The sequence below is a fragment of the Caretta caretta genome, chromosome 2, assembly GCF_965140235.1.
Source record: "Caretta caretta isolate rCarCar2 chromosome 2, rCarCar1.hap1, whole genome shotgun sequence".
Taxonomy (NCBI): domain Eukaryota; kingdom Metazoa; phylum Chordata; order Testudines; family Cheloniidae; genus Caretta; species Caretta caretta.
Window position 1 is genome coordinate 227,893,022 of NC_134207.1, and position 27,051 is coordinate 227,920,072.

At 41.5% G+C, this 27,051-nt stretch overlaps 1 protein-coding gene across 2 annotated transcripts in view; it reads right to left on the bottom strand.

Moving 5' to 3' along the window:
* Nucleotides 1–1,590: 1,590 nt before the first annotated feature.
* The window catches only part of DBF4 (DBF4-CDC7 kinase regulatory subunit), a 43,195-nt gene continuing 17,734 nt past the window's right edge, over nt 1,591–27,051 (bottom strand). For both annotated transcript variants that reach the window (XM_048838060.2, XM_048838059.2), the window contains exons 5-13: nt 26,969–27,019; nt 26,282–26,351; nt 26,037–26,113; nt 22,971–23,001; nt 22,650–22,692; nt 11,666–11,797; nt 4,965–5,079; nt 4,138–4,262; nt 1,591–2,720 (exon numbers count right to left, since the gene is read on the bottom strand). In XM_048838060.2, the coding sequence (XP_048694017.2) occupies nt 1,649–2,720; nt 4,138–4,262; nt 4,965–5,079; nt 11,666–11,797; nt 22,650–22,692; nt 22,971–23,001; nt 26,037–26,113; nt 26,282–26,351; nt 26,969–27,019 (1,716 nt within the window). In that variant the 3' untranslated portion in view covers nt 1,591–1,648. The remainder of the gene's footprint in view (nt 2,721–4,137; nt 4,263–4,964; nt 5,080–11,665; nt 11,798–22,649; nt 22,693–22,970; nt 23,002–26,036; nt 26,114–26,281; nt 26,352–26,968; nt 27,020–27,051) is intronic.

The window sequence follows — 27,051 nt, forward strand, 5'->3', positions numbered from 1 at the left end:
GGCCCTGATTGGCTGCTTCCCACACACAGTCGCTTTAGGCAGGTTGGAGGACCTCTCTACTGCCCTTTTATGGGGCAGAGTGAGGCAGGGCCTTGAGGCCCCCAGCAGTGAGCCTCATGGCCTAGTCCACCCCATCAGAAGGCCAAATAAGCTCCCCAGAAAAATGGGGAAGAAAAAAAACTGAAATCTCTGACAACTATCTAATTCTATACTAACACCAAACAACACAGCACTATACTAACTAATAAACAATTACAAAACATGCTGAGGCAGGCATGAGGCAGACATGCTAGAGGTCTGTCTCAGGCCAAGGCAGAAGAGAAGGAACGGAGACTGGTTCGCCTGTACAGCCCTGTATACCCTCAGAGCAAGGGATGAAGTTGTGTAGAGCATGTGTGCAGGCCGAACAGAAACTGCTAATGGAAAATATCTGATCAAAGGCTCAAGAAATGCATGCATACGTGAAGCGGAGCATGCATAGGGACACCACAGAAAAAGAATAATTTGTTCCAGTATCTTTTCGGATATAGAAGTTAGGCTGAATTTCCTGGTCCTCTTTGTTCCCCTTTTTAATGATAAGTACTATGTTTGCCCTTCTCCAGTCCTCTGGGACCACACCTGTCCCCCATGAGTTCTCGAAGATAATTGCTAAAGATTCTGTGATTGCTTTAGCTAGTACTTACATATCTGGGATAAATTTCATGAGGCCCTGCTGCCTTAAATATATCCAACTTATTTAAATATTCTTTAACCTGTTTCTTCCCTATTTTGGCTTGCATTTCTTCCCAGTTGTTGTTTATATTAATTGTGTTGGGTATCTGGTCACTGTTAACATTTTTAGTGAAGACTGAAGCAAAACATGTACCACAATAGGAATAAAACAAATATATGTGTCGAAGTAAATTTCTCTTTACAGTTCCATTCCCGGAATCTTAAATGATGGCAAGCTAAAAGGCTAAGAAAAACATAGCATAGGCACATGCATGAAGGCTCAAGAGGCAGACATATTAATTAATTAATCCTTGCAATAATCCCTGTTGAAGCTGTAAATAAGCACTGCTGCATTATATCCATTTTATAGATATAAAAACAGACAGAGCTTGTGCAAGGTCAAAGTCCGTAGCGGAGTCAAGAATTAAAAACAGACCTTCTGACTGCCAATTCTGTACTTCAACCCTAGAACCATACTCCTTCTAATCTATGCCAGCTAGTAAGACTGATGGATGACTATTTACTGAGGAGAGAAAAACCAACTCCAACTTAACAAGAACTTCAGTCAATCAGAAACCAACTACTTTGTTAAAAATAAAATATACTGTGTGTATATACACACAAATAAATTGGTTTTTTTATTGTCTGAAATTCACAATAAGCTACATGATGTATATATATCTTGGCTAGAAGCTGGAGTTAAACACATTGTATTTTAGGCCATAACCTATTTATCAGCTGTGATAAAAAGTGGTTTTTTTAAAGAAAAGCACACCAGGATTATCTTTATTCTTCAGATTTACACATGTTTTTGCATGTATATTTGATATACCAAAACTTGAACACATAATTTACAATACAAGAATTCATTTCCATGAATAAAATCCTCATCAGTTTGCAAATTTATTCAGAAGTCATTGTTTTAAATAAAGCAGCATTAAAATCCGATAAATGGGGTTGAAGAGGAAGAAGAAAATAATGACCACAGAGAATTTGCATTTTGTCCTTCCCAAATATCTTTCAGGCAACTTGAATCTTTTTTCTCAGGATAACTTGTAAAACCCCCAAAATCTGAATTTACTTCACTTGTCTGAAATAATTCCACCAGAGTCTGCATTGGGGAGCAACATGCATTTTTCTTTTCTTCAGTAACAGATAAATCATCAGTTTGCTTTACACATAACTCCATATTCTGTCTCCGGTTTCCTCTTTTATTTTTTCCTGAGGAAAGTTTTACTTTTCTGTGCAGCTTTCTAGAAGGTGAGCTGGGTCCACTATCGATAGCACATTCACTAGTTGCTTTGCTTGTAGAAAGACAATGTGATAGCGTCTCAGTCTTCAGAACTATATGATGCTCTCTCTGTGGATCATTATCCACACCAAAATCTAACTGTTTTTTGGTAAATGCTGAATTGGCATCTGTTTTCTTCAAATATTTTGCTGGTAGAACAAATGGATTATTTAATTTTCGTTTTGGCTGTGAGGTATTTTTGTCTTTTTCACTACTATCAGTGACTAGACCATGAGTATATAACTTTGTTTGCACTCCTTGCAAATTCTTTCTATTTAAAGTTACTTCAGGTTCAAATACTTCATTACTAGAATGCCCATAAAATTCAGATAAGTTCTCAAGGTATGTTTTGTTGTCTTTCTGGGGAGGTAGCTGTATGAAGTTTGGTGATAAACCAGTCTCTTTTAGATTTAAAGCACAGGAATCTTCTATTTTACCATTTTCAGCATTACTTTTGAATTTACTTACTACTTTGGAAGGAAATGATGGATGACAAGGAAGAATAGAACATACAGGTTCAGAAATGGAGTTAAGTTTTTGTACCGAACTCTGGGATACTTTTGTGTGTTGATGGTCCTGTTTTAGTTCCTGCACTTTAGAATCTTTCCAAGAATAACACTTGAATGAAATGTGTTGTCTTTTTAGTTGTTCTTTCAGCTCATCCGTTTTAGTTATGTTTCCAATAACAGGAGAAAAGTATCCCATAATACATTTTGTCCTAAAATTAAACAGTTTACAACATTAGAATCCAAAAGAAATATTTGAAGGAAACAAAAGATATCAGATTACTTTAACAAAACTTAATCTGTTAAATGTATCGAAACGAGTATTAAGATTGTCAAAACTGTCTTTATTCTTATAACAAACTTATTTCCTCTCGTAAATGCTTATATTACCACAAGATCAGAATGTACCATATACAAACTTCAATATTAAGAATGATTTCTGCAGATTCTTAAATCATTTTTAAAATATTCAAAGAAAATGGCTTTGCGTTTAAACAAAACCAAATTCACACATGGTAATCGGCATTTAAAAACAATGACCATGTTAAAAAATGTGATGTAAAATGACAACACGCTCAAAGCACTTAAATATTGTATAATTTTTCAGTTTCATCAGATTTAGCTTTTCACCCTTAATAAGCATTTCCAAACCACAAAAGGAACAGGAGACGGGGAGACACTAATGGATTGATCCTGCTCTTGTTGAAGTCAATGAGACTTTTGCCATTGACTTCAACTGGGAAAATCTGATGTCCCCATGTCATTCTTCTCTATTATACTTTTAGGAAAGACAGAAAAAAGACAAGAGGGTTTGCACATCTCCTGAATCCTTGAGGGAACACAACAGAGCAATCTCTATTATTGCCACAGTTGCAATCAGTGAAGGGATTTGAGCTGGAGTCCTTTTAAGTGTGTGTATTCACGGACGAACATTCTCTGAAAGATTCTCAGATATGGAACCTATTCCAATTCTTGGTTCAATACACACTGTACATCCTGTCTTTTCACTCAGACTTTGGCAAAGGGAGGTTGTGATGGGGGTGATTTTGGTGATGGGGGGCTGGGAATGGAGAGAAGAGGATTCTGATTTGAGTGCTGAGCTTTCTTGGTGTTATTATAGGTTAGCTGCTGATTTTAGTTGTATTTTTCTACATATCTGCCAAAGGAAATAGAGTAACAGGTAGGTGCCTTTTTTGTATAATTATAAATCTAAATAAAATAAATAAATATGATGGATAAACTGTTAACAAACCTTAATTATAATCTATTAACATGTACCACTGTAACAGTTCTCTTTTTTTCTAGAATACTTGGCAAATATACCCCGTGAAATAAGACAGATGAAGTAGACCAGACTTACTTTTTCTTTTAAAACCAGGTCTCTTATGTGTAACAGCAATAAGTTTCAGTGAATGCTCTAATAAATTTGTTAGTCTCTAAGGTGCCACAAGCACTCCTGTTCTTTTTGCAGATACAGACTAACATGGCTGCTACCCTGAAACCTATCTAAAACTGAAAACTATTAATTAGACCTTTACCAGATTTATACTCCCGAAGCTACATCATCTTGAAATCTCTGACTGGCTAACTCATTTATGGTGATTTTTAAAGTTAGTAAATGTGAATTACCTTTTCATTTTTTGTGTATCATCTCTGTAGTCTACAAAGTCATAAACAAACTTGGATATTATATCATCCACAACTTGATATTGGGTGCTCTGTGCAAAGTTTTGGTGTGGTTCACTTTCAAGATGCTGAAATTAAAAAAAAATAAATAAATCGTGAGACATCCTGTACTGCAGACATCCGTATACAAATAAAATGCCTCCACTAAAAAATAAAAGAGTAGCTTCTTTCTGAAACAAGAAGTATACCGCTATAGGAAAATACTCTAATATTAATAATGTATACAGCACATGCAAACAGAGTTTAGCATTACAGGAGGAGCAAGATGAAAATACATGGTCATATGGATTTGGGTCCTTTGACTGCTATTCGAGAGCAGCAAAAGTTAATTATACAGAATAGCAACTTTCAAAAAAGTATCTGATACTTTTTTTACAATTAATTTTGAAGGTCAGTCTAGATATTAATATACTAACATTTGGTGCAAAGGCATTCATTCACTCCCATAATGGCTAAAATAAAATAAAGTTGTTTCAAATACTCAATGTGCATAAATGGGCAATTCAAAAGAGCAATGGTTGCTAAACTCTTATTGACCATGTTTCTGAGATGTAACTATAAGTAACCTTAGCGGCCCTTCATGTAGTCAGCAAGCTAGCACTAAATTCCACTCAAGAGAAGATTTCTGTTTTTGTTTTTTAAACAAAAGAACTTTTGAGTATATCATTAAGTCAATTAATATCCATTAAGCAGAAAAATATTTGTTGATGCCACATTTCTAAGCACCGTATAACAGACTGGGTTGAGCGTACAATCTGTGTTACACTTACAGTTTGCAGATCTTCATATTTCCTCATACAACATTCACAATACCCTTTCTTTTTCTTATCCTTTAGAGGAAGTTGAACTGGACCACCACAGTCTTGGTCACTATTTGTTTTGTTTCTGTTAGCACAAAAGTTGTATGTAAAGAGTCAGTTATCTGTCCATATGAAGTTGGGCCTTTAAACTTGCTAACTACAAAATGGTAAAAATGTTAAGAGAATCAAACATTTTAGATCAATCAAATCAGAGTGAACAAAGATTCATTTCAGAGGACAGAATACTGGATTAGGACTCAGGAAACCTGGCTTCTCTTCCAGGCTCTGGCAATGGCCTGCTGGGTGACCTTGGACAAGTCCCTTTGCTTCCCTATGCCTCAGTTCCCCCATCTGTAAAGTGGGGACAATGATAGTTACCTCCTTTTGTAAAGCATTTTGAAATCTATTGATGAAGAGTGCTATATGAGTTAGGTATTAATGGCTGAAGGTGTAAAATGCCCCTGATCCTTCTCATATTAAACCCCAGAGGGTTGTTTTCAGCAACTGTTCCTCTACTTCCAGAGCCCTCACCTGTGGAGTCCTACAAGGCACAGTTCTCTACTCCACATTCTTCAATAGCTACATGGACATGTTGGGAAGCAGATGTGACAAGAATGCCGTACTAGCAGTAGGCCAATGGCACCCAGCCCCACATCTTCTTTCAGGGCCAGCCCACAACATTTTGGCACCTGAGGTGGGGAGCTCAAATGACGCCCTCCATGTCCCCTCACTTGGGCCAAAAGTTTGAAAGGTCTCAATTCTGCCTTCTTCCTGCTCTACTCCTCTCATGGTACTGCTCTGCTACCTACCCCAATAAAGGAGAACTAACAACTTAAAATGCCTTGTTCAAAAATTTTAAGTAACACTTAACTTTCAAATGCCTGAACAGCAAATGTAACTTTTCTTGTCTGCACAACAAACACTGGCATTATCATCTGTTTGAATAATCAAAGTGGTGCTTTCCGTGCCTTCTTGGTTGCAAAGATTTGAACTGCTTCCTGAAGGTCCACAGTCTGGGCCAACTCATACTCTAATGAGATGGTTGCAAGGCCAGCCAGTCTCTCCTGTGTCATTGTGGAGCGTAGATGTGTTTTTATTAACTTCAGCTTGGAGAAGCTGCATTCTCTACTGACAACTGTTTCAGGAAGTGTTAGCAGTATGCGCAGAGCAACAAAAGCATTTGGAAAGAGGGTGGTCATCTTATTTGTGCACATATATTCCAGAACAGCCTTTGGAGTTGATCCTGCTGAAATGTATCTTGAAAGGGCTTTCAGTTCATCGCCTAAATCACTCGCATCAATATCACGCATGTCATCATGTGTCAGTGCTGTCTCTAGTGCCCTGCATTGCTGGTGTAGGTCTTCTTCAGGTATAGTGAGGAGTTTGGGAATATCATACAACATCCCAAATATACTGCTGTGTTCCTTGAGCTGCATGAAACGTTCTTCAGTTGACTGTATTGCACCATCTAGCATCTGATTAAAGAATTCAACTTTGAATTGTTGTTTGGGGTCTCTTATGGGATTATCCCGTGCCTTGTAATTAAAATGTCGTCTTCTTCGGCGACTTGAATGGGTGGGAAAATAGCTTCAGTGTGAAGTTCCTCTGCCAAATTCCGGTCACACTTCAGAACATTTTGAAATCTCTCATCTGACCGGTAAGACTGTACACATGACTTTGCTTTGTCCAGTTGTTTCATTGCTCCAGATATATCAGGGTCAACACCTTGGAGTCTCTTGCTTACAACGTTTATTTCAAACAGTATGTCATGCCACAACACTAAGCCACACAGAAATTTGAAGTTATGTATGTTTTTGGTGATTCCATTAACTCCTGCCACTGTTCTTTCATGAACAGTTCCTGTCATAGCATTATCCTCCATAATGGCATCATCTATCTTCCCAATTTGGTGTTTGATAGGCTTTATCGCCTCCACTCGACTTTCCCATAGTGTGGCACTCAGTGGTTTCAGTGTCAGAGAGGATGTTCCCAGACGTTGCTTCAAAATTTGCCATCTATGAGTTGATGCAGAGAAAAATACATAGATGCTTTGAATTACATTAAAAAATTCAGCAGTCTCACTAGAAGCTGATGCTGAATCACTGATGATCAAGTTCAATGAATGAGAACTGCATGGGACAAAAAAAGATCGAGGGTTTAACTCTCGGATCCGTGTCTGCACTCCTCTGCTCTTTCCTCTCATGTTGGCACCATTATCGTAGCCCTGACCTCACGTCAGCTATTGCAATTCCCGTATCTTCCAGCTTTTTAAGAAGCACATTTGTCATACCAGCTCCTGTAGTATCATCAACATCAATAAATTCTAGAAAATGCTCTCTGACAGTCACCATTGCAGGGACATTTTCACTAGGTTCCATTGTTGTTACAATACGCACCATTAAAGTAATTTGTTCCGTATGGCTGATGCCAGGTGTGCAGTCCAGAATAACAGAGTAATATCTTGCTGATTTCAGATCTGCCACAATCTTCTGTTTGACTTTTGTTGCCAGTAACTGTATGATCTCATTTTGAATTGTTTTTCCAAGGTAGTGGTGTGTGTACATTTCTTGGGTGGTGACTCTTCTTAGATGCTCCTGGAGTACAGCATCAAACTCAGCCATCAGCTCCACAATTTTAAAGCAGTTTCCATTGTTTGGCACATACAGCTGATCTGAAGTGCCACACAGTACTAGGTTTTGGGTAGCAAGCACTCTCACAATGGCAACGAGCCTTTTCAGAACATTTTGCCAGTAAAGAGACTCTGATGCAATCTTCTCTTGATGCTGATCATCTATGGTGGCCTTTAACCTTAGTCTCATCTCAAGTTCTTTCCACCTATGGAATGCTCTCTGGTGATTTGCTGCCTTCTCATGGCATGCCAGATTTCTAGCCAGATTTTTCCAGTCCTTTGTTCCTTTAGAACCCAATGTGGCTGGAAGCTTAGAGTGGAAGAGTTTGCAATAAAAACAGTATGTAGCATTCTGAGTTTTTGAGTACATAAGCCATGGCCTCTCCACTTTGTCACCATTGGGGATTTCATGCCAGTAATGTGTTGGGTGGAAACTTCTATTTTCATTGTCTGTTGGAGGACATGAAGTTTTTCACTTGCTGTGGCCCATGCAGCACAAGGAAGTCCCTCAGGCTACTGCTCAAGTGAGTCCACAGTCCTGGATCATCTAAACTTAAGGAACTAAACTCAGTAGCAGCAGCTGTTTCTTGCGCCTCCACCACACTCTTTTGTGATCTACACTTTTCTTCAGGAATGTGCATGGTTACATCCATTTGAGATGGAGATATGGATGCTGCAGTAGCTGCCAAGTCACCTGCACTCTGACTAACTGGAAGATCAAGCATCTCCTCACCACTCACATCCTCACTGGGGCTGGAAGGCTCACTATGAACATTTGTGTCTATGTATCTCAGGAGAGCTCCTTCCTGCTTAGATAGAAAAGCTTCCTTTTCTTTTTCTGAATGCTGCCCCAGAGGGGCGTTTTCTTCTTTCACTCATGATTGCTGTTCTGTGCCAGCTATAGTGGCACTCAACACTCAATTGAAGAGGACAAATAAGCAGGCTGATAGCAGGTCCTGAGTGAGGGAAGATATCAGCATCTTGAGGGCCTAACTGGCTCCTACTACTTCAGTTGACTGCCTGTTCTCCTCAAGTGGGTTCAGGGAAGCAGCAGGAAACAGGAAGCTTCCTGAGAAGCTGGTGTTAAATCAATCCAGGCTCATGGGGGTGCTAGAGAGGTTCATAAGAGTACCTCTTCCTCTCCCTCCCTGCAGCTCTTTCTACTTTCTGTTACTCCCTCTCACCTTTTCTCCTGCCTCCCTGTTATGTCTCTTGTGCCCTCCTTTCTCCAGCACAGCACTCCACCATCTCTGTGCATCTAGAGCAGAGAGAATACATATGCACCAGCAGCAGACACAATTTTCTACATTCTGGATCCTAGTGGCACCTCCCCCCAGCCTGGCACCTGAGGCAGCCACCTCAGTTCGCCTCATGGTAAGACCAGTCCTGTCTTCTTTTTATCAAATGAGCAGTACCATCTCCCCATCTAGCCAAAATCAGCGTCTTCCTATTGACTCAGACTTGGCCACAGTAATCCACACATGTGACCTCTAGGCTTGATTACTGAAATTCATTATATGAAAGAATAAAGCCACATGCCCTGAAAAAGCTTCTACTGGTACAAAACGTAGCAATACGTCTGCTTAGCACAACAGGTTGCCTTGAGTATATAACCTCAGAACTCTACTTTCTGCATTGGTTCTCCACTGAATACAAAGTGCAATTCAATGTCTCTTCCCGATGTTCAAATTCCACAGGACTGGATCTAGCTACTCGAGGTATTTTCTCTAAAATCATTTTTTTTTTTTACCATATATCTGTTCCACTGGAAGCATGGAATTGTCGAACAACTGGGGAAAAAGTTTGTGAGCATGGTAAACAGAACTTTCATATGACCAGGAACAAGACTGTGGAACTCAATATTTGAAAAAAGAAGAATGACCACAGGCCTTACTGCATTCAGAACTAAGTGTTTCTGACAACTTTCCTGCAACAAATTCTTCTCTTTCAGATTTAATAACAAACACCCAACCCATCAAACTATTTCTCCTTCAGGCTGGGAAGGGAGAGAGATCATTATTTCTAATTATAAGTTAGGAACTCAGATGGGACAAGGACCAAATAGATAGATTAAGGGCTTATCTACACTTATAGTGCTACAGCTGTGTCGCTGTAGCACTTAGTGAAGACATTACTTACATCCGGGGAGAGCTTCTCCCATTGGCATAGGTACTCCACCTCCCCAGCAGGCAGTAGCTACGTCGACATAGCGCTGTCTACACCAGGGGTTAGGTTGGTATAACTACACTGCTCAGGGGTGTGGATTTTCCACACCTCTGAGCAACGTAGTTATACGGACATAAGTTCCTAGTGTAGACTAAGTCATAATTAAGCAGAAGAGCATAATTCCAGAGGTTTATAACTATCAGAGGATACCTTCCTTGCCCACCCTAATTCCTGACCCAAAAAAAAAAAAAAGCATACTACTCTCTCTCCCTTTTTTTTTTTTTTTTTTTAAAAGGAGAAATATTAAGTTAGGGGTCGGCAACCTTTCAGAAGTGGTGTGTCGAGTCTTCATTTATTTGCTCTAATTTAAGGTTTTGCATGCCAGTAATACATTTTAACGTTTTTAGAAGGTCTCTTTCTATAAGTCTATAGTATATAACTAAACTATTGTTGTATGTAAAGTAAATAAGGTTTTTAAAATGTTTAAGAAGCTTCACTTAAAATTAAATTAAAATACAGAGCCCCCCGGACTGGTGGCCAGGACCCAGACAGTGTGAGTGACACTGAAAATCAGCTCACGTGCCGCCTTTGGCGCACGTGCCATAGGTTGCCTACCCCTGTATTAAAGTCCAGGAAGGTGCCTTCCAACCATCTCACCTCTATATTCTTAGTGCTAACTTTGGTGATCAGGGCATTGTAGGGATTACTGGTAGTGCTCCTAATGTTTCTGCTGTGTTGCATTTGTCTCACTTTTCACAAAGCCATATGCACTGCAATCAAAGCAGATGGGAACCAGGAGATTGACCATGGCAGCATCAACAGAGAGAACCACTAGCAGTGTACAATCAAGAGTTGTGAAAAAGGACTGGGGCAATGCAGAAGCTATTTTGTATTAAGATAATAAATATAACTGTCAATTTAGATGATTTTTGACTGTGCTCTTAATTTTAGAGCAGGTAGTGATACGTGCACTATTTAAATTTCAACCCAAAAGGACAAAGTGAGAAAGTTATGAGAAACAGAAAAGAGAATTTTAGAATGAAGTTATCATCTCAGCCCACTATCTCTAGAATTCACTACAGTGAATGCTATAACATCAATTTTAGAAGTCAATGCCATAAAATAGTTCCAGCAGAGTAAATGACTGGTTGGAAGGAGTTCAGGGTCAGAATCAGAGCCTGATACTTCAGAAAGCACCCCATTAGACACTTAATTAGATAAAAATCACCTATGTAATTTGCCAAAAAGCATAACTTTGAACTGCAGCACTCAACATGCAGCCTGAGTGCCAAATACAGCATGTGACCATTTAAGTGCAGGGTAAGAACAAAGCTGATCAACTGCATATTCTTATTGCCTGTATACTCATACAGGAAGTATTCACTGTTCACCTCTCAAGGAAGATACAAGTATAAGCAATATTAGGGTATGGAACATTTTGTTTTATTTAGAGAAAATTAAGTCTACATGTAAATTAAGTGCATTCTTCAAAATCAAATAGTTTGGGCGTCATGACTTAGGATGATAGTTTTAAACAAATTTAGTTAACCTTTAGCTCTTTATTGGCAAGTGACAAGTTAAAATGACCAGCTCCGGAGCCAAGATAATTCATTTCTTGCTGTACTTAGAGGCAAGGTATCAGCAGTGGAAAGAAGAAGTGTCATAGCCTGCACTGACCCACAGCAATATGTTTATGATGCCTGCATCTGTACGTCCAAAAAAGGACAAAGGAGGGAGAGAGAAAAACTGACAAAATTACCAGTAGATTCAACAAATGAGACACTGGTATTGGTATAGAGCCCCATGTAAACTAATAATAAAAGGATCAATTTCTTAGAGACTGAAGAAGGAATTTCCATATTTTTTCTCAACAAACCTTTGTTTAGACTGAGTTTGCTTTTGGCCACTAGCATTCTTCTTATCTATATCAAATGGACTATAAGGTTTTGGAGCAGAATAGTTGAGAACAGGAAAGCTGGATAATTGTAGATAAAATGGTCTGTAACGGCTGTAATAGACAAGAAAATAGTTTTATTAGGATAATCAAACCTGATGTACAGACAATAAAACATCTATTTAGAGCAAATTAAATACACCCTTGTATTCAGAACCAAAAAATACTAATAATTTTTTTTCTTTCTGGCAGCTTATATACATGTAATTTATTATTGCCTCCTATGAATATCAAGCAGTTAGCTATCAGACAAGATTATGAAATATTTTTTTTCCTTCCTTCCCTCAACTTGCTGCTTTTTTCAAATCGTAAGATTTGCCTCTGGTGGCTATAGCTGCATTATGCATAACATCACATTGATGGCTTTTGTCCCTCCTCTGCATGCAATCTGGGAGCTGGCTAGAGTAGATTGCAAAGTTAAGAACTGCTCAGGTAAATAGTGTATTCATGTCCTTGAGGAATACAGATAGCACTTCCGAACATAAACCTATCAATCTTATATCTTTTGCACATTTTACAGTTTTATTAACTTAAAAAAAAATCAACTCCAAGGAGGGAGAAAGATCAGTGAACGTGTACGTATGCAAAATACTTTTATAAACAATTTAAGGGAATTATTGCTGCACAGAACTGTGCCTGAAGCTACTGGATCTAGAAAGGTTGCCTAATCTGAAAGTACATTCAATTTTACTGAAAATATGTGAGTAGTGAAGTTCTTCATTAAATAGGAATTCCGGTATTAGGCTTTAGCTCAAATTTTTCAAATCTCAAATAAAAGCCAAATGGTCTGAAGAAACCTGTTGCCCCCACCCAGCTACCTGCAGCATGCCCAGCTCAGCTGCTTGGTCTCCCTTTCTCTTTATGAACAGATATTTGTAAATTACGTAAACAGCCAGAAGCGTGTTTAGGTGCTTTACATACATTGTGAGGTCAATGCCTCAAAAATAGCAGTCTAAAGGGCAAATCCGTGCTTATTTGTGCTTTTTCCTTTCCTCTTCTATTCAGGTTCTTATGCTGCAACTTAGTCTATTTGCCAATCCCTGCCATGTTTATTTGCCTAATTCATGTCAACCTCCTGCCCCCTTTCACTAGTGCTAAAACCCTACCACAACTATGGAGCCTTCTGATGCACACTATAAGATTATGAGGGCTCAGAAAAAGTCTTCAGATGTGTGACTGGCCAGTGAGCCTGGAGTAGGCAAGAACCAGCATAAAATGGAAGCTAATTACAAATTGAGATGGGAAATAAATTATAGCACAACTGCATTTATGTTTTCAGACTTGACTAAGCTCACATTTTCTTGTTGAGCTTTCTTGTTTCTTGACATCTCTCACATTTATGACTGAGACTAAGACTATGTCTACACTGCAGCCTATGTTGGCAAAACTTATGTCGCTCAGGGGTGTGAATATTCCTCCCCCCTGAACGACATAAGTCACACCAACATAAGCGTTCGTATGCACAGTGCTCTGAGAGAAGGAGAGTTTCTCCAGCTGACATAGCTTATGCCACTCACAGAGGTGATATTTTTATGCTGACAGGAGAGCTCTCTCCTGTCAACATAGAGCGTCTTCACCACATGCGCTGCAGCTGCAGGATTTGAACCTAAATCAGCTCTCGGAGACAATCTGGTCCACAATATTCACATTTCGAAAAATATATAGCTTTTCTTTTAAAATTGGAGTTTGGTACATTTTAATATTTCAGCTGCATGAAGGATGGGGGCCAAATCCTCTGATGTGCCAAGCTTATATTTGCCATAGCTGAGGAAACGAAGGAAAGTTGGTTCCAAGTCACCTTTCCATTTTCCTGGTGCAGAGCTGGCTAGGGGTCATAACAGCTACCAGCATAACTTAGAGCAATGTAATGACTTCTTTAAAGTTATACCTGCTGCAGCAGTCCCTATAAGATTTCTGTGCCAGCCAAGGACCAGGCAGCATGCCATGTGCTCTGGCACTACCCCTATGTTGATGGAGAGAAAATCCTACACTGCCTCTTTAAGATCACTTTCTGGCTACATCTGGCTCCTGAGGCAGTGCATAGCCAGAACTCAGGAACTATCCCAAGGAACTTATCTCCTCTTGACAATTTCAACTGTTATTTAGAATAGTTATGGTAGAAAAAGCATCAGTGTCAGGCTTTCAGTTGTTTAAGAAAAACAAGAGATTTTCCAAGAGTCCTTTTTAGTTACTGAAACAACCAGAAAAAACGCTGACATGCTCAGGCCATTGAGCTAGTTGTTACGTGCTGTCATCTAAGGGGTCTCATACCACGTCCTGCTGGCCTCCACATATTTGGAGTCACCTAATTTCTCCCTGTTCTGCTGCCATCCCTACTCTGTGGTCTGGTACGCTACAAAGTTAGGTCGACCTAAGTTGACTTGTTTCAGCATAGTTTTACATGCATACACACCTTAATTTGTCTCCCACCAATGTAAACACCCCGTTCCATTGACGCAATAACACCACCTCCCGAAACAATGCATAGCCACAATCAACCTACTTCTGTCAATGGAGTGCAGGTGACGCTAAACCTAGGGCAGGACAGGGATGAGCAGCAATGCTGGGTGAAAGCCAAGGAACTCTGGCAGACATATCAGAAGGCGATGGAGGGCAACAACAACCTCCCCTTTCTCCCTATTTGAAAATGGTGCCCAAGAGATTCACGTGTTTAGAGAAAAAAGCACCGACTTTTCATTATTCACTTTACTTGTAAAATGTTAGAAAATAAACTCAGAAAAATATGGCAGTCTAAATTACACAATCCACATCACTGTCCTGTGCTCAGATAGAGTTAGAAGAAAGGAGGTAAAGGTGGCTTGTTAGGCTAGGCAAGGGGTCCAAAATTCTCCCCATGCCGAGTACTTTGTTTATCTGAACAGGAACATCCATTTTATCCTCTTGAATAAGCTTGATGAAACTTTCATGGAGATACTCTGCAATCCTCTCTGAAACATTTATAGGGCTGGTGGCCTTGTTTCTTCTACTGCAATAGGAGACATTCCCAATCCACTCTGTGATGAGTTCTGCTGGCACCATTGCAGCAAACAGGCTACCAGCCTATAGACCCAGGTGGCCTCAGGCACCAGCAGCAGCTGGGTTCTCTGTGCCTTTGTCACCCTAGAGCATGAGATATCAGTCAAAATCACCACTGCCTGTGAAAATATTGGCAAGATTCACTTTCCCTATACTCAGGCCCAAGACTGCTGAGCGACTAAACCAGGGATCGGGAACCTATGTTCCGCAGGCCAGATCTGGCCCACTGCTTCAATTAATTTGGCCTGTGGCAAGTCTCCGTGCCGAGGGCTGGAAGCCCCAAGCCTTGGCGCCCACCTCCGGGGCTGGAGCCGTGAGCACCGGCTTGCCAGCAGCATGTCCCTGCGCCTCTAGGTGGAGAGACGATCAGGGAAGCTCCACGTGCTGCTCCCGCCGCCAGCTCTATAGCTCCCACTGGCCAATGAGAGCTGCAGGAGTGGTGCCTGCGGGGGTGGGCGGTGCACACAGTGCAGAGCCGCCTGGCCCCTCTGCCTAGGGACTGATCGCTGGACATGCCGGCTGCTTCCGGGAACAGTGAGGTAAGCACTACAAGGCCGGAGTCTGCACCCTGAACCTCTCCTGCACCCCAACCCCCTGCCTCAGCCCCACTCCAGAGCCCACACCCCCAGCTGGAGTCCGCACCCCATCTCCTGCACAGAGCCTCCTCTTTCACTCGAAACACTCATCCACAGCCCCACTCCAGAGCCCATCCCCTACCACAACCCCCCTCCCATACCCTGAACCCCTCATTTCTGGCCCCACCCCAGAGCCTGGGGAAGCCCTAAACCTCTGCCCCCCTTCCCCATGGGGCTGCATGCACAAGCGCCAGCTTGCCCCGCTGCGGGGGAAAGCCCTGAGCCTTCACACGCACGCCACCCCGCACGGGGCTTTGTGTTGCCCCGGACTGATTTTTCTTGTGGGTCAATGGCCCCTGATAGGAAAAAAAAAGATTCCCCACCTTGGTCTAAATCTTCCATGCAACAGTTTCCTCCTCCCACTAGTCCATACTCACCTTGTCTTGAGCTGCAAAGCAGTGCTGTAATGAGGTGCTCCAAAGCTAACATTTTTTATTAAAGAATTATTATTATTTATTATTTAAAAGGCATTTATGGAAATAACATAAGGGAGTTTTGAGACTTAGCTTTACAGACATAACAAAGGGAAAGAGAATTATGTATCTATCTGTTTTAATCAGCAACCTCCGGCGTGGTGTGCTTGAGAGGTGGTCTCTCCATGCCGGCTGAATATCTGACCTGGATCAGGCAAACAAGGCGGAATATGTTCTGTAAGATCATCCAATTCTCTACAGCTACTGACTGTGATCACAATGACTGGAAGGACCAAATGACCAAGAGTAGTGTGAAGAACCAAGAATGGAGAGTGTGGCTACTGCATGAGAGGCAAAGAGATTGAAAGTTGCAGCAAGAAGTGCACCGGGATATTATGGTTTTGCTCAGGCAACAAACACAGTTGTTGCAGATCCAGAACATTACTGAACTAAATGCCTGAAGACCTGGACACAACATCCATTCCAATCACTGGAAAACTCCATGGTCACTGCTCCCTATGCCTCCCAGCATAACAGGTGGCAGCACGGCACGAACCCTTACTACCACTCCATGCCAGGGAAGACAAGGAGAATTATGACTGCACCTACACTAATCTGATAACTACAGAATCAGCCACCAATCATAATGCACTACATGTTTTTAACACGAATGAAACATTGTAATAAGTCTTTAATATGTAAACATGTATGCTAATTATTTTCTTGGTTTTTATTAAATATGACCACCCTGTTGGAATCCACAAAATCCTACCTCCATACTTCAGTGTTGGTATGGGGGTGAAGGGGATTCAACAGCGAAGTATGGCAGAGTGTATGTCTTACCAAGCCAAGATGATATCAAGTGAGCATCCAGGGTAGTAGGGAGTCCAACTGTACCTCTATTACTCTAGGGAAACCTGGCCAAAGTTGAGGGGGTACCGCAGCTACAGGACACAAGGGCTGGCACCCCGAATGCACTGCTTCAAAATTTTCCTCCCAAACAAGCCACACAAAGCAGAATAAACCAAGAAACTGAGCACAGACTCATTTGTCAGCCTGACCAACGCTCACAACCCAGGGTAGCACAGGATAAAAAATGGAAAATAGCTAAAGGAATAGTCCAACTATTTGTTACAAGTCACAACACGAGAATACTATCATCTGATCTGTACATCAATACTTACACCGAAGTCACAAAATCAATAAAAGCGGACATCGGGATATGCGAAACCAGAAGAACCAAAGAAGTCATTGCACAATGGAAAAGCAGAGAGCAAGTATTCCTAGGAAGATCATTAGACAATAGAGCAAAGACTGGAGGCATTGGATTCATTGTTAGGAAAGAAACAGTTCCAAGGATGGTCAACTGTGACATCATATCACCCCGGATAGCAGTTCTCACGCTTCAGATAAAACGAAGGAGAACGATTAAAATTATTCAGGTGTATGCTCCCACGCAGCAATTGGAAGACGAAGAAATGGAACATTTCTACAAAGAGCTGGAAGGAGCAATGCAGAAAAGATCCACCTACACAATTATCAAAGGGGACTTCAGTGCAACAGTAGGTGGAAAGGAGAGTGAGAAAGAAAAGTATGTGGAAAAATTTGGTAAAGATGTAAGAAATTATCACGGAGCATGTCTGGTTGCATTCACAGAGGCAAACCATCTCCACATAATGAACACGATATTTCAAAAAGAACAGTGTCTTTTCAAAAAGAACAGCGTGGCAGTGGACATGGAAAAGCCCAGATGGAGTCACACTGAAGCACATTGATTATGTAATGACGGATACCAGAAGAATCTTCAACAATGTAGTGATAATAGAAGAATGAATCATTTGCACAGGCTCAGACCATCATACGTTGTGCTCAAAACTATGCGTTGACAATGCCTACAAAGACTGAGTCAAGAGAAGCTAGAAACCGAAGCAAAAATGGCACTTCAGTGAAGAGATATTTGCACAGGAAGTAAGTGAAATGGACCTCGAGTATATGGTCAACAAGGACACTGATGAGGACTACAAAGAGTTTATCTTCCAGATAATCTCAGCAGCTAAGAAGGCAAAGGCATTGAAAACACTGGGATGCAAGCAAAGGACCAGTGAGGAAACTGTAAATCTGATGGCGAGGGCATGCATGAAATTAGAAGGAAAAATGGACGAAGAATACAGAACACTGTGCAAAGAAATTCATGTGAAGATCAAAGACGACTACGAAGACTTTAGAAAAAAGAAATTGAGAGAGGCAGCCGAAAAGAACGAGAGTCTGAAGAAGGTAGAAAGGGATGTTAGACTGAAACAGATTATTCCGGCAGCGCTGAAAGATGAAAATGGTGAAAGGACACTGGAAAGGAGCAAGATGAACGAAATATGTACAAAATTCTACAATGATCTCTACTCCTCACATGTCAACGTCCAGCGTACACCGTCAAGGCAGCAGGTTACAGAAGAAGTTCCAGACGCTAGGTGGGAAGAAATTGAACACGCAGTTCGTAACATAAAGAAAGGGAAGAGTCCGGGAGTGGACAATATTTGGCCAGAATATCTGAAAGCGGGGGAAGATACTCTCTTCAAAGCTTTGGTGCAATCCACATCAATAGTAAGCATGTTCCAGATGCATGGAAGAAATCAAAAACAATACTATTGATGAAGAAAGGCGATCCAGAAGAACTGAGTAACTACCATGTAATCATACTCCTCTCACCAGTGTATAAAGCAGGGGTGGGCAAACTACGGCCTGCGGGCCGGATCCGGCCCCTCAGGGCTTTGGATCCAGCCTGCAGGACTGCCCTGCATGGCGCCATGGGCCCCGCTCCAATCAGGGAAGAGGCCGGCACCATGTTCCTGCGGCCCAGGGGGAGAGGGTGCCAGAGGGCTCTGTGTGTTGCCCTTGCCTCCAGGCACTGGCCCCCACAGCTCCCATTGGGAACCGCGGCCAATGGGAGCTTCGGGGGAGGTACCTGGAGGCGTGGTAAGGGCAACACACGGAGCCCTGTGCCCCCCCACTCAGGGGCTGCGCAGGGAGGGGGTTCCAGCCACTTCCCGGAGCGCCACAGTGCCCTGGCCCCCGTGCGCGCTGTTGCCACCCCGGAGCCGCTTTAGGTAAGTGGTGCCGAGCCGAAGCCCGAACCCCTCCTGCATCCCAACCCCCTGCTGCACCCTGCACCCCAACTCCCTGCCCTGAGCCCCCTGCTGTACCCCGCACACCCCAACCCCCTGCCCCGAGCTCTCTCCTGCATCCCGCACACCCCAACCCCCTGCCCTAAGCTCCCTCCCACAGTCCGCACACCTCCTGCACCCCTGCCCTGAGCCCTCTCCTGCACCCTAACCCCCTGCCCTGAGCCCCCTCATACACCCTGCACCCCTCCTCTGCCCCAATCCCTTGCCCTGAGCCCGTTCCTGCACACTGCATCCCCTCCCACACCCCGCACCTCCTCCCGCACCCCAACCCCGCATACAATTTCCCCCTCCCCAGATGTGGCCCTCGGCCCAAAAAGTTTGCCCACCCCTGGTATAAAGTCTTCACCCGCGTCATACTCAAATCGGATTAAGAAGGATCTTGAAATGCACGAAAGCAGAGAACAAGCTGGTTTCTGCTCAGAGTATTCGACAATTGATCACATCCGCTCAGTTTGGCAGCTCATCAAAAAATGCAAGGAATACAAAGTACCATTGTGTACTTTATTTGTCGACTACAAAAAAGACATTCAACTCGGTGGAGATTAACACTGTACTCAATGCGCTCAATGAAATTGGAATCGATCCGAGGTACATTGACCTACTGGAAGAAATTAATCACAATTGCTTGACAGAGATAACATTATTCAATGTACTCTGCATTATTACCATACATAGAGGAGTCAGACAAGGCGACACAATCTCACCAAAGCTGTTTGCAGCAGTACTGGAGTTGCTGTTCAAGAAATTGAACTGGGAAGAAGGAATCAGAATTGACGGAGAACAGTTAACACATCTTCTCTTTGCTGATGACTGCGTAATACTGGCAAAGGACACAGCAGAACTGGATAACAAATTGCAGTAACTGCAAACACTTTTGCATGATATTGGATTGAAAGCGAACACGTCAAAGACGAAGTGAATGCGGAATGAGCATTGTGCAGAAGAAATCATCACTGTAAATGGGAAAGAAATTTAGGAGGTTGACAAATATATTTACCTGGGTCAGCAAATGAGCAGAGACAGGGAGGGGAATGCAGTAGGAGACGAAAGGCACAGTGGGCAAGTTTCAGCAAAATAAAGACGTCTCTAATGGACAATGAATTGCCCATGAAGAAAAGCAAAGAACTGTTTAACTCCACTGCTCAGCTAGCAATGATATACGGACCAAAAAGCAAGTCAACAATGAAAGTGGAGAAAGAAAAGCTCCCTGTCACCCAGAGAGCAATGGAAAGGCGAATGTGTAAGATATCGTTCCGTGATCCTATACCGAATGAGGAGATTAGAAAGGCGTACAGAGGTGACTGATGTAGTGCAGGCAATGTATGATGCAAAGTGAAGATGGGTGGGTCATGTAGTTTGCAGGAAAGACAATAGGTGGACAGCTCGCATCACTGACTGGATCCCCAGAGACCACAAGCAACCGCTAGGCAGACCGAAAATGCGCTGGACAAAAACTCTTTGGCCAGAAATGGGAAGAACGTGCTCGCAATAAAATAGAATGGTGTGGCATAGACTTGTCTTGGTGGAGGGATAGATGAGGACAAGCTACACAAAGGTGATGATCACATTGATACAATGCAGCTAAAATGCTTGTTTATTTGCATTTTAACTTTGTTTCCTGTTTATTTGCCTGCAATAAAATTAATTTTTTGAAACTTAAGAATATATCTATTAGTTTGCAACAAGCATAAATGCCATATTACAAAATTATTTACCAGGAGCCAATAATCAGCCAATATTTAAGTGCAGTAGCTCACAAAAGCATCACACAACACTATTATGGCTGACTTAAAATATTCTTTTAAGGTTCCCCTCAGCAGCATAGCCCCACAGATGGCTCTTCTAACATCACTTGCGTCTAGCTGTTCAAATTCAGCAGCCAGCTGGTCCATCTCACCAACTCCCACTCCCACCAGCCAATTGCCTCTCTCAATCGTCTCACCAATATTATGTGATATACAACATGCAGCAACAACAGAAATCTTTGCCTCACTGAGATCCATTCAAGTCAGTAAACTATGCCAGCAAACTTTTAAACTACCAAAAGCACATTCAAAGTCATCCTGCGCTTGCTGAATCGGTGGTTGAAACTTTCTTCAGTGCTCTTGAGGTGGCCAGCGTACAGCTTCATGAGCCAGGGAGCAAGGGATAGGCTGGGTCCCCCAAAATCACTATTGGCATTTCAATATCACCAGTGGGAATGTGCCAGTCAGGTTGCAGCTTTTAGAAAAGTCCTGTAGTGTTAAGATATGCGCGCCATATACTTTTCCTGTCCAGCCCACACCAATGTCATTGAAGGTTTCCAGATAATCTACTCCACCAGGCTGGCATAATCATGGAAAAGTACCTCTTTTAGTTTATGTATTCATTGGTAAGGTAGGGTGGTGCCAGAAAAGGGATATGCACCCCATCTATGGAAGCACCGTAGTTCAGAAATTCCATTTCTTCAAATCCAGCTACTACTTCCTGCACATTGTCAAGAGTCCCAGTCCTGTGCAGTGAGAGACACTTATTGGCCTTGCACTCTTGGATGACAATGGACCCCACTGGATTTACCAACTCTGCACTGACCCGCCACTGATCAACGCAATCTGATGGTGCAAACTTTCAAAGTGAAACTGCCACTTGCTTTTCCACTGTCAATACAGCTCTCATTCTGGTGTCTCTGCACTGGAGGGCTGGGGCAAGCTCAGCACACAGATCCATGAACACAACCTACTGAATTCTAAAGTTCTGCAGCTACTGTTCATTATCCCAAATCTGCATTTTGATATGATCCCACCACTCAGTGCTCGTTTCTCAGGCCCAGAAGCACCATCTACCAGGTGGAGTTGCTCCATGAATGCCAGAAACAACCTGACATTTTTATTCTGTGTCCATCATCACCCATTCATCATCCTTGAACATTTCCTCTTCCTCACAATACCACCAGTTATAGTAATATTCATTGAAGTTCCACAAATACAAAAGAATTGTGGATCCTCTAATTAGCAATGGTTATTAAAATTGTGCTGAGCTGTGCAGAGTCCAGGCTTCTAACAGAGAGATGGTAGAGATTTAAAAGGACAAGCAGGATTTTGGGAATTTTAAAAACAGTGCAAAAATTAGGGGATGGAGAAAGTTGCACTGGGGAAACCTGACCCCTAGTTCCCAGGAATCCCAGGGCAAATTGCTGGTATCCAACAAAACAGTGAAAATGTCCCACAAGGCATTGAGCTGGATGATGGCGCAGGACAATGGGATAACCTGCCCCAGGTAAACCACATTTACTACTGATGCAACCACTTGTGGTGAGGATGTGCAGTGCTGACACAAACAGCCAGACATGCACACCCGAGCGATATACAAAAGTTGGTGGAAGTAAGATGATGTAACATATGTTGACCAAATTTTGTAGTGTAGATACAGCCTGTGATGCATTATAACTAGTTCAGTGAATAAACATGCACTTCCAATTAAAGACTTTGGGTTCTCTTGGAGGTTGATTATACCGCCACAGCCTCTTATCTGAAGTCAGCAAGTCCAAGGAGCAGTAATCCAATCAGTTGTCCAGAAAGATTATCACATGTTTTCAAATGATTCAGTTTGTTGAGCATATTAGAGAGTAAAACAGCAACCCCTCCCATCCAGAAATAGCACTTACCAGCTTCTGTCTTCCACTTTCACAAATGGATTTTTCAGTCGACCTGCTCAACAGAAAAAAAAAAATCAAAATCTTTTCCCCCACCCAACAATAAACTTTGTTTATTATAACAATAAACTACATGTATAGACAGACATCCAGGTGATTTTTAAAAAAATATCTGCCCATAAACTTATCATTACCATGAGATATTTTTGTCACTTTTCTCAGGCCAACTAGATTAAGAATATGCCAAGGATGCTCCCTTAGACAAAAGATGTATTTTTCAGCATTCAGAAAACAAGACAACATAGAAACCTCAACAAGTGTCAAAATACTTACTTTTTGATTTCTGACCACCACATCGTTTCCCCTAGTTAAAAGAAAAAAATGTTTGAATATTGTTTATATTTAACCTCAACATTTAGTGAAAGGTTTCAGAGTAGCAGCCGTGTTAGTCTGTATTCGCAAAAAGAAAAGGAGTACTTGTGGCACCTTAGAGACTAAAATTTATTTGAGCATAAGCTCTCGTGAATCCGATGAAGTGAGCTCTAGCTCACGAAAGCTTATGCTCAAATAAATTTGTTAGTCTCTAAGGTGCCACAAGTACTCCTTTTCATTTAGTGAAAGATTTCTAAAACTGTGTGTGCATCTTTGCATGAAATCATGATTAACTGAAATGCAAATTAGGCACATGAATATTCTGAAAATCTGTCATGTCTATTTCTCAAAGAAATATTGCAGCTTTGCAAAATTCTGCAATTCAAGAGTAATTTTTTAACAAATGAATAAAATTTCAGTCTTTTTCCTCAGATCTATCATGGTAAAGACTCATGAAAAACTGGCTGATTCATGGTATTTTTGCAATACTGTTTTATTATAAATGAAGATAACAACAGGTATAAATGCTGTTAAAAATTGTAGGAGGCAACTTTATTGGTTTCATAACATTTATAGCTCTTTGCATAAAAATGTTACTAATTTACGTGATTAAAAGTGACAGTTATTCCATGTTATTTTAGCAAACAAAGGCTGTACTACAGGAAATATTTTCAAATTTCAAAATATTAAGTCCTTACATTTATTGGTTAAAAACCAAATACTCAGATACCTTAACCTCCTCAAGTTGTAGCTCTACTTAAGACGACCTGAAATGTGGCAAGATACTGACTCAGCACTACATTTTGTATTACTGAAAGAAATCAGGCCATTACAAGACCCGGAAAGGAAAACTGATACACTCATGAGATTCAGCAAAGGCTTCCAAGTGGCTCCAAAAGTTAATTTGTACTGAATTTCAGGGCAGCATGTACAGTATTGTCTGCTATTTACATACTGAGATTACTGGTTCTGTGGATGAAGGGAAAGCAGTGGATGTATTGTTTCTTGACTTTAGCAAAGCTTTTGACACGGTCTCCCACAGTATTCTTGTCAGCAAGTTAAGGAAGTATGGGCTGGATGAATGCACTACAAGGTGGGTAGAAAGCTGGCTAGATTGTCGGGCTCAACGGGTAGTTATCAATGGCTCCATGTCTAGTTGGCAGCTGGTATCAAGTGGAGTGCCCCAAGGGTCGGTCCTGGGGCCGGTTTTGTTCAATATCTTCATAAATGATCTGGACGATGGTGTGGATTGCACTCTCAGCAAATTTGCGGATGATACTAAACTGGGAGGAGTGGTAGATACGCTGGAGGGGAGGGATAGGATACAGAAGGACCTAGACAAATTGGAGGATTGGGCCAAAAGAAATCTGATGAGGTTCAATAAGGATAAGTGCAGGGTCCTGCACTTAGGATGGAAGAACCCAATGCACAGCTACAGACTAGGGACCGAATGGCTAGGCAGCAGTTCTGCGGAAAAGGACCTAGGGGTGACAGTGGACGAGAAGCTGGATATGAGTCAGCAGTGTGCCCTTGTTGCCAAGAAGGCCAATGGCATTTTGGGATGTATAAGTAGGGGCATAGCGAGCAGATCGAGGGACGTGATCGTTCCCCTCTATTCGACATTGGTGAGGCCTCATCTGGAGTACTGTGTCCAGTTTTGGGCCCCACACTTCAAGAAGGATGTGGATAAATTGGAGAGAGTCCAGCGAAGGGCAACGAAAATGATTAGGGGTCTGGAACACATGAGTTATGAGGAGAGGCTGAGGGAGCTGGGATTGTTTAGCCTGCAGAAGAGAAGAATGAGGGGGGATTTGATAGCTGCTTTCAACTACCTGAAAGGAGGTTCCAAAGAGGATGGCTCTAGACTGTTCTCAATGGTATCAGATGACAGAACGAGGAGTAATGGTCTCAAGCTGCAGTGGGGGAGGTTTAGATTGGATATTAGGAAAAACTTTTTCACTAAGAGGGTGGTGAAACACTGGAATGCGTTACCTAGGGAGGTGGTAGAATCTCCTTCCTTAGAGGTTTTTAAGGTCAGGCTTGACAAAGCCCTGGCTGGGATGATTTAACTGGGAATTGGTCCTGCTTCGAGCAGGGGGTTGGACTTGATGACCTTCTGGGGTCCCTTCCAACCCTTATATTCTATGATTCTATGATACTACAGATCAGGTGGACAGGCCACCCATAAAAATTCGCTGCCTTAATTAAAAAGATAAAGCTACCAGCCAAACAACAGTAGCCTGAATAGAGTTAGGCAGATCATAAACCAGGAACTGGGGGGACCAATCAAAAGTTATATGCTGGCTCTACACCATACTTGGAGTAGCCTGAAGACACTGTACTCCAGTAAGAAGACTGGGAACCAGGAGACTTTTTCTGTGCAAGCTGGGAAGAGTCACACTCTGTAGAACAAATGTTTCTATGTAGTGTTGTCACTTTGATCTGCACTGCTTATCTAGCTCCGGAAAGATCACACCAGTGCAACTGGGATCCTTCAGTGGCATAAAAGTAAAAAGTGTCTTACACCTCCATAGCAGGGAAAAGATGGCTATGGTTGGGATACCCTTAAGGCATGACAATATCCCAATTGTCTGGCTTGTGGGGCCCTTAGTAAACAGAGTAAGTTAAAGCAGCCCCCTGTTTACTCTAGCTTGGTGCAGAGGGAATGGCCCTTTCAGAAACTTTACTGCTATTGGCTCCTAGACATGCTTTTTTCAGAGCGGTGAACTAGAGAGACTAAGGATATCATTAAAGAGATTAAGGATATTACAAATTTATCTTTTTAAAAAAATGATGCTCGTCAAACATATAGCAAGCATTTCCCTTCTGATTTTTAAATGGATTTGGTTTAAAAAATTACTGAGGGCCCACAAGACATACCAGTTATCAGAAAATTAATACATAAACTCACCATTAAGAGTTTATTTAAATAAAATCAACCAGCATCTTGGAAGGAACTATTTAACTTGCCTACAATATTTGTCATTGCTAATAATTATTTCATTAAGTTAGAAAGGACTCACTTACCACATCTTTGACTGAAATGCTTGCTTTCTTGATCAGGCAGAGCTCCTTTTTCTTTTGCTCAAGATAATTTTTAATATCTTTCAAAAAAGGAGAGAATTTATTTTTAGCCAAACTTCTTTTTTGTATGCTTGAAGTTATTTGTTGTTTTTAATAATACTTTCGAAAAATAACAAATCTTGTCAGTGATTTAATTAAAATGACTTTCACATAGTTTGACTAAAAGTTTATAAAACAAATATATTTACCATCAACATGAAGTATTTTCACTCCCCAACTCAAGGCATTGGATAGTATAGTACCTGAAGGGATTAATTCCTGCAAACAGAAAGTGTTATTAATATTTAATAAAAGCAATACATTTAAAGGTTTGATGTAAAGCAAGACATAAGAAAAGTTGAGGTGAAGACATGGTATTTTCCCACACAGCTTCCTGCCAAAAGATAAGGATGACTTTCACTTGCCTCAGCTGCCTTCACAATCTTTATGTCACAGATCTTTCCATCCAGAAAGCCCATGTTGCTCACATTGTTATATGATTTATCAGCTGGGAATCCTGCAACTGCTGAATTTATTCATACATACATACATATATATATAATTCTGATTTCATGTACGTCTCAAATTCTATGTGTATTAACTACCAGAAATGCATAGACCTTGATAAAATATCAATTATTAGACATAAATCTTTAAAAACAGATCTTTTCTCTTCTTCCCGAAGTTTCCAGGAAATAAATGGAAAAACAGGTGAGTCTTGCAACCAGTCCTGAAGGTAGCGTGTGCTGGTGAGAAACAGCACAGCACATCTGGCTCTACTTCCCATCGGTGTATTTTCCCTTAGATCACTACTCTACTGCTGATGTTCACTACTATGCAGAATAGCGAGAGTAATATTCTTTACTAAATCCAAATTTATGGACTGCTCAGCTTACCTGTTCTTTGATAGCTTTTTCAACTAAAGATTTTCCTCTACTCAAACGTACCTAAATTAAAAGAAACTTTGCTTATTGTATGC